The sequence below is a fragment of the Mauremys mutica genome, chromosome 10, assembly GCF_020497125.1.
Source record: "Mauremys mutica isolate MM-2020 ecotype Southern chromosome 10, ASM2049712v1, whole genome shotgun sequence".
In the NCBI taxonomy this organism is placed as follows: Eukaryota; Metazoa; Chordata; order Testudines; family Geoemydidae; genus Mauremys; species Mauremys mutica.
Genome location: NC_059081.1, coordinates 12,487,150 through 12,500,386, shown reverse-complemented (window position 1 = coordinate 12,500,386; position 13,237 = coordinate 12,487,150). Strand labels below are relative to the sequence as shown.

The window sequence follows — 13,237 nt, the reverse complement described above, 5'->3', positions numbered from 1 at the left end:
CATGTCACCGAAACAAGACAGCAAGATCAGTTTTGCCTTTTAACTTTTTTTTTAAACAGGAAGAATAAAAATGACATAAGTAAACTCATCTTCAAGAGTGGGGATTTCCAAATGTCACCGTATGCCGAGTACCCCAAGAATCCTCGAGCACAGGAGTGGGGCAGAGAGACCATAGAAATGCAAGAAAATGGAAGCACTAAAAACCTGCTGCAGATGACGGATGTATATTATTCGGTATCTATTCCCGGCTTCCATCTATACTTTTTCTTTTGTCTGATGGTCCAGAGATATTGTATCCTTTGCTGCCTGAGATGTGGACACATGGCATGTAAGGCAAAAGCAAATACCTGAGGTTTGAGAGTCTTGCGGGCACAGTTTCTGAGCCTGCAAACCATTACTCCTGTGAGTAAATCTAATGTAGTTACTCATGTGAGTAAATGCTGAAGGATCGGGCCCATATTTTGCAATGTTGTTGTCCAGCTGTGACGGTGCTGCCCCTGGGAGCGAGCTGAGGTCACTCAATCAGGGTGAACTGCAAACCAAACAGGGCAGACAAACCCCAAACGCTGGTGGTTATTCCAAAGATTTACCAACCAGCACAAAACAGCTTCTATAGTACCTCACTGGTCACTTAGAAGTCCAAACCCCACAGTTCCCTTAAAGTACCCAGCCTTAGGCCTCCGTCCAGACACACCTGTCATATATGATGATGATTCCTAAAAATCTGATCTCATCATATAAAAGAAAAGGTTCTTCCAATCCCAAAGGATCAGCCACATACCCAGGTCCAATTATAACTTAGATCTTACCCAAAATACATGCTATAGCCAATTCTTATTAACTAAGCTAAAATTTATTAAAAAAGAAAAGAGAGAGTGTTGGTTAAAAGATCAATATACAGACAGACTTGAATTCAATTCTTGAGGTTCAGATTCATAGTAGAGGTGAGCCAAAAGTCCTTTTAGAAATAGTCCATAGGTTATAGTCCAATTTCCATATTCAGGGTGGCTCCAGTCAATGACTGGGGATCTCAATCCTTATGGCCTAAGGTTTCCCCCTCTTGAAACCCAAAGCAGATCTGAGATGAAGCAGGATCGTGTCCCAGGCTTCTTATACATTTCCAGCAGCCTTTTAGCCTGAGAAAACAATAGGCTTAACTCTCCTTCTCCCAAACATCCTGGCAATTAGCACAGAGTAATTTATTCATTAAACAGTTCAAATACAGGTTACCACAACCTTCAAAGAGACACATAGACAATAATACTATTTCACTCAAGTATCATCATAAATGTTAATATTCCTTTTTTTGATCTTTGAATTAAAACTATAGCAATAGACGAGACTTGTTTGCTTACATCACAAGACCTGAGCAAACATCTCCCCTTCTACCTCTAACAATGCAGACTTGCATTTCAAAGCTCTATTCATTTACATATCTTGCTAACCAGTTCTTAAGGTTCACCCATGGGTCAGGTCAGTCGGTGAGGTGAGTTAATTAACTTTTTCTGGCCCTGTCACCTTTCAGTGAGATATTATACTCATAACGTCACACCAGCGATATAAGAGGACCATGAGCATTACTTTGTTTTGATTTTGCATTTTATTTGCAAGGTAAATTTAAGTTTTTCCAGAGCACGTTTATTGGGATATACCGTAGCAATGGAATTGACCCTTGTCCCTGCTCTCACTTAGCAAAAGAGCCTTGGAAATTGAGGGGTTTCCCAAACTTTTCTGAAGACCTTTATTATAGCCAATAAACAGGAATGTGTGTTTTTGCAGGTGGTTGGTACAGAACCCACCAGTGTACAGCAATGACGAGTCTCACAACAGGAGCCAACAGCGGTTTAGTGCTACTCAAGGGCACTACTCACTGTGAGTAAGGATTCCACTGTCTAGGCATTATGAAGCAAAGATCCTGTTGGCATCCAGATGTCCCCGATAATTTACCATGGTGACTCAGCAGAGTTGTCTCTAAATGGAATTTTTTTCAGAGGCTTCCATGTGGCATTAGCTTCTCTTTGAAAGTGGAGCTGCTAACATCCTTCTGGGCCCCCTAAGAAGAGTATTCCCGTAGCACACTGTGCTGATGTATTAGCGTTCTTCATGTGCGTAGCACCTCCCTTTGTGGTCACAGTGACTGAGGAAGTGTTTGCTAAACCCTGGCAGTTTCCAGATCCTCTCCCCTCTTAATTACCAGGTGCAAAGGCTAACAGCTGTTTGGGCCTGTATCACTTTGTCGATTGAGAGTTAGCCAAACGGTTGCACTTGCACACACGTGGTGGTAGAGATAAATGTTCACAATGTATTAATGAGCCTCGCAGAGTCCTCCTATTCCACTGCTCTGAGAGTGCACATCATGGAATCAGAGGTGAAGTCTAGGCACATCCCTGTTGCTTGAGATATTTAAAATTAGACTGAACAAAAAAATAGAAGCCCTAGAAAATAGCTAGGAACAGTCCTGTAATAGCAGGTGGGATGGATCTGAGAGCTCATCTCAAACCATGACATTTCCTTGTAGCCACTGAAATAACTGTCTTCAATCATTGCTTAAAGTTATGGTCCCGATCCTCAGCTGGTGTAAATCAACATTTCATTCCCTTTGAAGCACCTGGCATTGGCCACTGTCAGAAGACAGGATACTGGGCTAGATGGACCTTTGGTCTCACCCAGTATGGCCATTCTTATGTAATATAGCTCCAAGGACTTCACTGAAGCTACGCTAATTTACATCAGCTAAATAATGCCTGAAATAAAAGGGAACTCAGACAAGAACAATAAAAACAAACAAATTCAAGTGTGTTTCTATTTCATCATGTGAGTCTGGAGAAAGAAAAGATTTTAAGGTTACATTTGAAATAGGACTCAGGCCTCAGAATAAGAGCCTTTTCTTTTCTTTTTTATACTATAGCCGACTGGTCTAAGAAACGCTGAACTGGAAAGAAATGGACTTTATCCTCCCTACACTGGTTTACCTGGATCCAGACATTCATGCATCTACCCTGGACAATATAACCTATCCTTTATTAGTGATGAAACTAGAAGAAGAGACTATTTTTAACATAATTGTGTGGGAGTGGAAGATCAACATAGATAGGTGTCCTTGTTTACCAGGTACACTCTGTCGCATGACAGTTCAGCTGATACCAGTCTTAATCTTCACATACAGGAAGGACTTTGAACTCAAAAGAACACAGAGCACTGCTGCCTTGAAAACCCATTTGTAGTTGTTGAGTAGCAAAGGTGGAGGGGAAGAATGAGCCAATATGCAGATCTGTAAAAGATCCGGGTGGAAGTTTATGGAAGTGAACTTGTGCACACCACTTTTATCTTCACCATTGACGTCACATAACATGAATTTGTTAATAGATCAGTACAGACAAACTAATTGTTGCCTGCATTCTAAAATTAATACCACTAGGGAGTGTTTTGTTTACAGATATTGTAAAATTACAGATATTGGTCTGACTACTGTGTGTTTCCTCTTGGCCAACTTTTATGCAAGATACACTGTGTGCTCTTTTTGGGTAGGAAGTGTATGTTCATTCCAGACCCTTCTCTGCCTTTCCATGTTATGATCTGATTCCTATGCAACAAGGGAGCAGGATTGCCCACTAAATATTATTTTTTTTATTGGTATGTGTCATTCTGTCAAATGTCTCAGCGCTTAACTAAGCATTCCATCTGGCAATGATGGCTGAATTCACAGGTTGACATTTTCAAAGGAGTATAGGGGATTTAGCCATGCCTCCTTAATTTTAATGGGAAAAGGTATAACTGATGCCTTGCACTGCTTTGAAAATCTCCTTTGTGTTTGGAAATGTCTGAATGTGACAGTGTATTGCCCACTGATCTGCAATGTTATTCAAAACTTGTGTTATTATATTGTGGTAAGTCACCATAGCAACCTCCAGTAGGGATTTAAATGCGTTTTAAAAGCAGCAAGTTCAGATATAGTATTCATTAATGGAGCAATAAATTACAAGATAAAATTGTTGAGGTAGATCGCATTGCTTTGCAGAAAATGTGTGTAGCCATAATGAACTTCAGGGAGAAAGTGACCAAGAACAGAAGTATTATAGCCCTGGTTGGACTGATGTACCATGAATTTTAGACTTTGCATTGGATCCAGACAGCCACAGCTCCCCTGATTTCAATGGGCACTGCAGAGCTACTCAGCACATCAGAAAATCAGGCCTGTTGTGGCCAGATGCATTTGACTGTGGGAGAAGCACAAGGCTTTGGATCACAAAAAAACTGTTAAGGACTTCCAGCTGTCTTCTCTGTGTCAGTCCTTTTAGCTGGCAGTTTGCACTGGATTGACAGTTAGTCACTGCAAATGGAGCTGGTCGGGAATTTGTGACATTTTGACCCCCAAAAATTCAACATTTTTTGCAAAAAAAATTTTTTTTACAAGCTTATTGTGTAGTCTGTGATTCTAGAAAATTTGAATGATCAACAACAAATTTGCATGAAAAACTACAAAATATTTGTTGTGAAGGTCTTTCTGCATTTTTCAATAGGGTCTAACTTCACAGTTGTTTCATTCTTGAAGAACTCTTTAACTTACTTCACTAATCCTATTTGATTCCCTGAACACATGTATTTTTGAAGATATCACATTTGGCTGTTGTAAAAATGTCTGTTGATCACTGGGGAAGAAGCTCCAAATAGATAATTTATTACATTCCTAACTAAAGGTCTGATCCAAAGCTCTCTGACTTCACTCTGCAGGGTTGGGTGCTTGGTGAAGATCACGTTAATCAAATACACTTAGAGTTTGTCTTCACTGCAAAGTGAACTCGAATAGAATCATAGAATCTCAGGGTTGGAAGGGACCTCAGGAGGTCATCTAGTCCAACCCTCTGCTCAAAGCAGGACCAAACCCAACTAAATCATCCCAGCCAGGGCTTTGTAAAGCCTGACCTTAAAAACCTCTAAGGAAGGAGATTCCACTACCTCCCTAGGTAACCCATTCCAGTTCTTCACCACCCTACTAGTGAAAAAGTTTTTCCTAATATCCAGCCTAAACCTCCCCCTGTGCAACTTGAGACCATTACTCCTTGTTCTATCATCTTCTACCACTGAGAACAGTCTAGATCCATCCTCTTTGGAACCCCCTTTCAGATAGTTGAAAGCAGCTATCAAATCCCCCCTCATTCTTCTCTTCTGCAGGCTAAACAATCCCAGTTCCCTCAGCCTCTCCTCATAAGTCATGTGCTCCAGCCCCCTAATCATTTTTGTTGCCCTCCGCTGGACTCTCTCCAATTTATCCACATCCTTCTTGTAGTGTGGGGCCCAAAACTTGACACAGTACTCCAAATGAGGCCTCACCAGTGCTGAGTAGAGGGGAATGATCACATCCCTCGATCTGCTGGAAATGCCCCTACTTATACAACCCAAAATGCCATTAGCCTTCTTGGCAACAAGGGCACACTGTTGACTCATATTCAGCTTTTCATCCACCGTAACCCCTAGGTCCTTTTCTGCAGAACTGCTGCCCAGCCATTCGGTCCCTAGTCTGTAGCAGTGCATGGGATTCTTCCGTCCTAAGTGCAGGACCCTGCACTTGTCCTTGTTGAACCTCATCATATTTCTTTTGGCCCAATCCTCTAATGTGTCTAGGTCCCTCTGTATCCTATCCCTACCCTCCAGCGTATCAACCACTCCTCCCAGTTTAGTGTCATCTGCAAACTTGCTAAGGGTGCAGTCCACACCATCCTCCAGATCGTTAATGAAGATATTGAATAAAACGGCCCCAGCAGAATAATAACTCAAGTTGCCCCTAACTCAACTCCCTTCCACACACAAAAATCCTTAACTCAAGTTAGCTGGTCTGAGATGGGGTATAAACTAAACTCGAATCAGCTATTAACGTAATCTCTTTGCAGTGTGGCTGCAGGCTAGCTCCACTCTAGTGCCACTAATCTTACAAGGCCTTCCCACAATTCTCCCTGAGTGCTCAGAAAAGGCTTACAAGTTCTCCCACAATACATGGGAAAGAATTTATAGAGTGGCTTCGCTTACTGCAGCGCTTAACAATGGAACGTGCCCTTAGAGTTCTTAGTGCCACATTTGAGTGAGTACAGCATCAGTGTGGACGCAGGAACTTGAGTGCTATGTCCCAGAGTGGCTGCTCTCACTCTGTCTAAGATAACTCTAGAGCAGTAACTCTGCAGTGAAGGTCACATGAGTTAACTCTATAGTGAAGACAGACTCTCAATTAACTGACACTTAACAGGGTTTGTTTGCCATAGAGCCTGTGATCCTAAAGAGTCTTGCCCAGCACTCAGAAAGTTGTTGTGCCCCATCCCAAGTGTGAACAGATGCACAAGTAAGATTCAGTACTAGGCATTCGTTCTTCTTTGAGTGTAGTGTTCCTGTTGGTGCTCCACTTTAGGTGAGCCTGAGCCTTTGATTGGAGATTTTTGGTAGCAGCATTTGCTTGGCCCGCATGTGTACCCCACACCCCTCCTCCCCCACACCGAGACTAAATGAGGCCGTGTGGACGAACCACCCTCAGTTCCTTCTCAACCACCTGCGGCCTGAGACAGAGTCTACAACTGTGCCTGTTCTCTACTAGTATTCGGAATTCAGTTTGTTGGTTAATATGTACTGTTTGTAGTTGTTGGAACAACTAACTAACTTTCTTTCTTTCTTTCTTTCTACAAAAAAGTTTAAAATATCATTTAAAAATATTTTTGTTCATAGATGTAGTTAGTGTTGAGGTTTTTTCCCCCTTCAATAGGGGTCGATTTGTTGTTAATTTGCTTGAGATTGCTAGGCTTCCTGGGATTTAAAAAGTGCTTCTCTTGTCATGAGGCTATTCTAGTCATCAAGTGGATTATCTGTTGGAATTGAAAACATTGGGTCTTTCTATGAACTCCATTAGGCTATTACTTACAGCTTTTCACATATCCATAGGGGTTTTTTCACTCTTTGCTCATCCGGTCATGGTAAGATTCCTAAGAGGTTTGTCGAATCTCTACCCACAAATCAGAGACTCTGCTCCTAGCTGGGACCTGAACCTAGTCCTGCATTGCCTTATGAAGTACCCCTTTGAACCACTAGGTATTTGTTCTTTATTAGAGCAATCAGTGAAGACAGTCTTCTTGGTAGCTATAACTTCTGGCCAAAGGGTCAGAGAATTGGGGACTTTAATGGTGGACCCTCCCCCCCCATTTATGGTATTCATTACAGAGAAAGTATCTCTGTGGGCCCATCCCAGATTTTTACCTAAGGTGTCCTCAGAATTTCTTATTTAATCAAACCCATTCATTGCTTGGTTTGTTTGTTTTCCCCCAGAACCACATTGAACTAGTCAAGAAGCCATGTTGCATACTCTAGATGCATTAGCTTTTTATTTAGACAGGACCAAACCTTTTAGACAGTCTCCTAGATTCTTTGTATCCATTGCGGACAGAAAGAAGGGTTCAGTTATTTCAAAACAGAAGTTATCAAAGTGAATCTCTGATGTATTACAGTCTGTTATGACGAAACTCAGATTCAGCGCCTTCAAGAGGGATAGTACGTTCCACTAGCGTATTTTCTTCTTCTACAGCCTAACTTAAGGATGTATCAATTGGAGACATCTGAAGAGTGCAACATGGTCCTCAGCCACCTACCTTTTCTATTCATTGTGCCTTGGTGTCTGCTGCAAGATCAGATGCGGCTGTAGGCGATGCAGTTCTCTCTTCGGTACTGGACCCTGGTCCAAACCTCTCACATTCTTAGGGATGTACTGCTCTGAGGTGGTGCACCCACAGGGACACAGCTTGAGGAAGAAGGAGAGATTACTCACCTTGTGCAGTAACTGTAGTTCTTCGATGTGTGTGTTCCTATGGGTGCTCCACTACCCACCCTCCTTCCCCTCTGCTTTGGAGTTTCCTTTGTGGGACTTGTGGTGGAGAAGGAACTGAGGGCGGGTCATCCAGCGGCCCCAAAAGGCTTGGTGCAGGGTACAAGGATGTGTGAGGCGCGTACATGGGCTAAACGGGTGCTGCTACCAAAAACCGCTGATCAAAGGCGCAGGTGCAATGGAAGTGTAGCACCCACAGGAACATACATCTCAAAGAACTCCAGTTGCTGCACAGGGTGAGTAACCGTCTCCTTCTCTGCACTTCAGTAGGTTTCAGACCCCTGTTCATGCCTTGACCCTTCCTCTTGAGATTGCAAGAGAAGAGAGGTGCAACAGAGGAATGTATCTGAGGAGACATTTGCTTAAGTGTGATCCGTAGTGTGCAAATGCAGCACTTAACTGCACACTCTGCTTTTTATGTTACTGCTGCAGGCAATAGGCAGAAGTTACAATGTGATTGTGCACCAACCTTCTCAGTGATGCAGGGTCAGGGTCCCCTGTTCTTCCCACCCTGTTTATGGCTTTTGATCTTGCCTGGAACTTTAGACCTGCTTTGTTCAAGCTCAAGCCCACAGATGATGATATTTAACATATCTCAACTCTGAACAAGCAGGCGGTGTGATTCTTGCATAATCTACCCCTGCCTAAGGAGCTCTACTTTAAAGGAAAACTCTAGTGATTAGTTATAATACACAAAACAGCTTAATAGATAAACATTACTGGCTAGACAGTATTACTGCAGAAAAGGAGGTGATGGTTGTAGTGGATCACAAATTAAACATGAGCCAACAATGTGATGCAGTTGTAAAAAAGACAAATAACATTCTGGTATATATTAACCATTCTGCTGTGCACTGATGAGACCTCAGCTGGAGTGCTGTGTCCAGTTCTGGGTGCCACAATTTAGGAAACGTGTGGACAAATGGAGGAGAGTCTGGAGAAGAGCAACAAAAATGATAAAAGGTTTAGAAAACCTGACCTATGAGAAAAGGTTAAAAAACTGGGTATGTTTAGTGTTGAGAAAAGAAGACTGAGGAGGGACCTGATAACAGGAGTCAGATAGGGCCTGTTATAAAGAAGACAGTGATCAATTGTTCTCCTTGTCCACTGAAGGTAGGTCAAGAAGAAATGGGCTTAATCTGCAGCAAGGGAGATTTAGGTTACATGTTAGGAAAAACTGTCTAGGATATTAGAGAGACAAAGTGGGTGAGGTAATATCTTGTGTTGGACCAACTTCTGCTGGTGAGAGAGACAAGCTTTCAAACCGCACTGAGTTATTCTTTGGGTCAGGGAAAAGGTACTCCCAGCATCACAGCAAAGTGCAAGTGGAACAGATTATTTAGCATAAGTAGTTAGCACATACAATATTGTAAGGAACCATTCAATGTAGAGTGGCCTGTTAACAAAAAGAGGGGTTAGTGGGTTACAGATTAATGTAAGAAACAATAAATCCAGTGTCTCTCTTCAGTCCATGTTTTTTAGAGCCTAGTGGAGTAATGAATCTAAGCTCCCTGGCTCATTTTTTGAAAGTGTTGTGCAGTTTCCTTTGAGGATGAGGACTGAAAGGTCACATTGCTTTGTGAAAAGTGTTCACCCACAGATGACAGAGTGTTTTTGTCTTTTATCATTTTCCTGTGTGAGTTCATTTGAGAGCGTAGTGATTGCCTGGTTTCACCCGCATAGTTGTTGTTGGGGCAGTTAGTGCACTGGATGAGGTACAGACTCATGTTGTGATAGGCATGTGTAGGATCCGTGGATTTTGAAAGGTGTATTGTGGGGGGTGTTGATCAGTGTAACAGCGGATGGATAGTTAAGCACTGGAATAGATTACTAAGGGAGGCTGTTGAATCCCTGCCACTGGAGGTGTTTAAGAACAGGTTAGACAAACACCTGTCAGGAATGGTCTAGGTTTAGTTGGTTCTGCTCATTGGAGGGGATGGACTAGAGGACCTCTCAAGGTCCCTTCCAGCCCTACATGTCTATGACTATGATAAAGGATCTAAAATTTTAATGTAGCTGTTGGAATCCCCTGGCACTTTAATCAGTATTTCCATTCAGTGAATGGTGCTTTTGCCCCCCTCACTGGGGGCTGCTGTCATCATGCTACGTCCCATCAGGGGCCCATCTGATGATACAAATGAGGGGCTTGATCCTGCAGCCCTCACACAAGTAGCCCTTAGGCGTCTAATCCTGCAAAGTGCTCAGTTTCTAATGATTCACTGAGAGTTAAGGAGGCCCAATCGCTCACAGGAGTTGAGATCTACATGAGCCGTCCCATTGAAGTTAGTGGGACTACCTGTGTGAGTCAGGGCTGCAGGACCAGTACCTAGAACTGAAAGGATCACTCCCACTTTGGATCATTAAACAGGCTAATTGTTAACTGTTCATTTTAGTGTTTTCGTTTGTTTCTAAACACTCCTTTGGGTGCATACCTGCAGCCTGTAATCACGTGTGCAGTCCCATTAAGATCAGCGGGATTACCCGAATCATAGAAATGTAGAACTGCGAGAGACCTCAAGAGTGTTTCTCAGTGACCAGTCCATGGACCAGCACTGGTCCCCAAGATCTCTCGGACACATTAAAGGAAGGTAGCAAGCTGATTCCTGGTATCAAAAAGGTTGAGAAACTTTGATTCTAGTCCATGAGTAATGGCTGCAGGATTTTTCCAGAAAGATCTCTTATCTTTATTTTATTGAACCTTTGTACATAGCACAGCAGGTAGAGATAAGAAAATATTTTTTTATACTAGCGTTTATCCTTTAAAGACTCCACATGCTTTCAGACTGGTACCTAAATGAACTCTTGAGCTCCTAGAGCTACTGCACATTCTGTCTATAAAATCTTGGTTGCAAAGTGAAACATAGCTCTTTCTCGCAGCGTACATTGCAACAACATTTAGGAAGATTTGTAGTGATTATCTGCAGCAAGGATGAAATCTACCCTGTGTAAACAGTCAGCACACAACCTATGCCTCATACAATTCTGACTTAAACTCTACTTAGAGGATTTAAGTGGGACTTAGCACATAGGGCTGGTAGTGGCTCTCTGCACAAGGGTGAATTTCACTTTTTGTGTGAAATTCTTCAGAATACCAGTGCTACCAAAAATGTACCCTGCGATTCAGTCCACTTCGAAGCCAGATCTCCTGCAAACACAGAATGCAGAGAATATAATTTTCCAATTTTGGCCAAATACCGACACAATCCTAACTCTGCCAATGCAGAGAATGTTAGTTGGGTGCAATGCACCTTAGGGTTGAGTGCTATGAACGCAACAGCTAGAGTCCGTCCTGATCATCACTACATGTGATGTGGATATGATACATTTTTTAAATTGTTTGCTTCAATTAAAAATGAAACACTAATCCTGTCTATTTCTATCTACCACATCTATTTCTATCTAGCTATCACCTTGGTATCTAACAGGGCTGCCCAGATGGGAGAGCAAGTGGGGCAATTTGCCCCGGGCCCCACAGGGGCCCTCACGAGAATATAGTATTCTATAGTATTGCAACTTTTTTTTATGGAAGGGGCCTCCAAAATTGCTTTGCCCCAGGCCCCCTGAATCCACTGGGCGGCCCTGGTATCTAAGTCCCATACACTAATGGTACATGGTTTGTTACGCCTATCGGTAGGTCTGGAAGGTGTTCCAGATGATAAACCATTCCTCCTCTTTTCCTCTGCCCCTAGGGCAATATTTTCAAACGTTGGCACCTTATGTTAAGCTAAATCCATAGACACACACCTAAATCAAAGTACCCTGGTCTTTCCAATGGTTAGGTTTCCTAATTTTAGGTCCCCGAAATTGAACGTTTAGGCCACTCTTAATACTGCTCCCATGTGTCATGGCCGTCATTCTCTTGAGCAAGGAGGGGTGGACAGAACTCTGTTCAGAGTATTTCAGTATTGCTGATTAATAGGCTACAAGTGGTTCAGCAAGATGAGGTGTATCCCATCTCTACTTACGCATCCACCATAAATTTAGCCTGTTGCGTCTGCAGGTCTCCTAGCCCCTGCTGGCATGCACAGCAAGAGACCAGGAGCAGGCATCAAAGCTAGGTCAGCTTGCTTGGCGGATCATAGCAGAACCAAGCCAACAGGCAGCCTTGTAGGTGGGGTGTTGATTCACTTTGGGAAAAGTACCAACTTCGTTACTTGGTGGGGAAAGCTGTCTATGTGCTTGGGGGTTTTTTTTATGGTGACTTATCAATTGTTTTGACACTGCTGTGCCTGAGGGGCTTTTATGGGCTGAATGCGCCCAATAGCCAGGCTCAGAGGGGCAGCCAACGTAAGACAACTAGAACAGCAAAATTTGGCCTGGCTATTGGGGGCATTCAAGACCCACTGCTAAAATTGAGGGGGGAACTTCATTGCTTTGGTGGTGTGATCTGCTCTTCCCTTCTGGTCTGCAGTAGAATGTGGCAACAGAACTTCAAAGCTTTAAACGGCCGTAACCAGAACAAAGAGCAGAACCGTCAATGCAGTTTGCCCTGTGCCCCCTAATACATTAAGCAACGCTGAGACAATTCAGCCTTGTTCTGTTGCCACATTTCCTACGAAGTTCTGACTTCCCTGTCTAATTCCATGGCACTCCACCCCTCCCAACACTAACAAGCATTGGCTTGAGGTATCAGGAGCAAAATACATTTTAAAATCCTGTATAGCTGCATCTACATAGGAACTTGTTCCCTTATAATATATATTTCCCCTGCAGTGTTCCACCGGACTTTCCCCAAGCACTGCAGGACCCTGTGATTAGACGTAATGGGTTTGGCCATTACTGTAGATTCCTTCCCAGCGCTTGTCAGTTCCAGTCTTTTCCCATTTCATCTGGATTCCTCATTCCCTCTAGTCAATGTCTAATCTTCAGATTTCTTCCTAAAATCAAAAGAAACAGGTAGATTTTACTTAAATGTTCTTCGTTCAGTGCTATTATTTGTGCTTCTTAGAAGACCCAGGACCTAATCCAATTTCCATTAAAGTCAATGGGAAAACACTCCCACTGATTTTAATGGGTGTTTGATTCAGGCCTCGATTCACGCCAAGTTGAAGATGAATTGTGCTTCACTGCATGCATTACTTCAACTCTGGCCATTTGTATGACTATTTGCCACCTTGAATATTGTGTTGAATTTTAAAATGTGTACTTAATAGTGTAGCAAACCCTGTCGTATGTGAGCTTGTACATACGTTATTTTTCAAGAACTGGAGCACCTTCTTAAAGAGAGAATGAATGCGAATTTCGTACATTGTTTCAGGTGGGAAAACCTTTAATAATTGAGCAACATTTCTCCTATACGAAGGCCTTCTAGGGCTAAAGGTGATGTTTCCTGTGCTCATAGCTGAGAAACCACTGGCCAATTTTCTCTCAAATGCCCTGTTG

At 42.8% G+C, this 13,237-nt stretch overlaps 1 protein-coding gene across 5 annotated transcripts in view; it reads left to right on the top strand.

Moving 5' to 3' along the window:
* Nucleotides 1–4,366, top strand: part of HEG1 (heart development protein with EGF like domains 1) — a 42,250-nt gene extending 37,884 nt beyond the window's left edge. For 4 of the 5 annotated variants that reach the window (XM_045031736.1, XM_045031737.1, XM_045031738.1 and 1 more), the window contains 2 exons: nucleotides 60–234; nucleotides 2,909–4,366. In XM_045031736.1, the coding sequence (XP_044887671.1) occupies nucleotides 60–234; nucleotides 2,909–3,058 (325 nt within the window). In that variant the 3' untranslated portion in view covers nucleotides 3,059–4,366. Of the gene's footprint in view, nucleotides 1–59; nucleotides 235–2,908 lie in introns of those variants that run through there. The other variant, XM_045031739.1, reaches the window with a different exon arrangement.
* The last annotated feature ends 8,871 nt before the right edge of the window (nucleotides 4,367–13,237 follow it).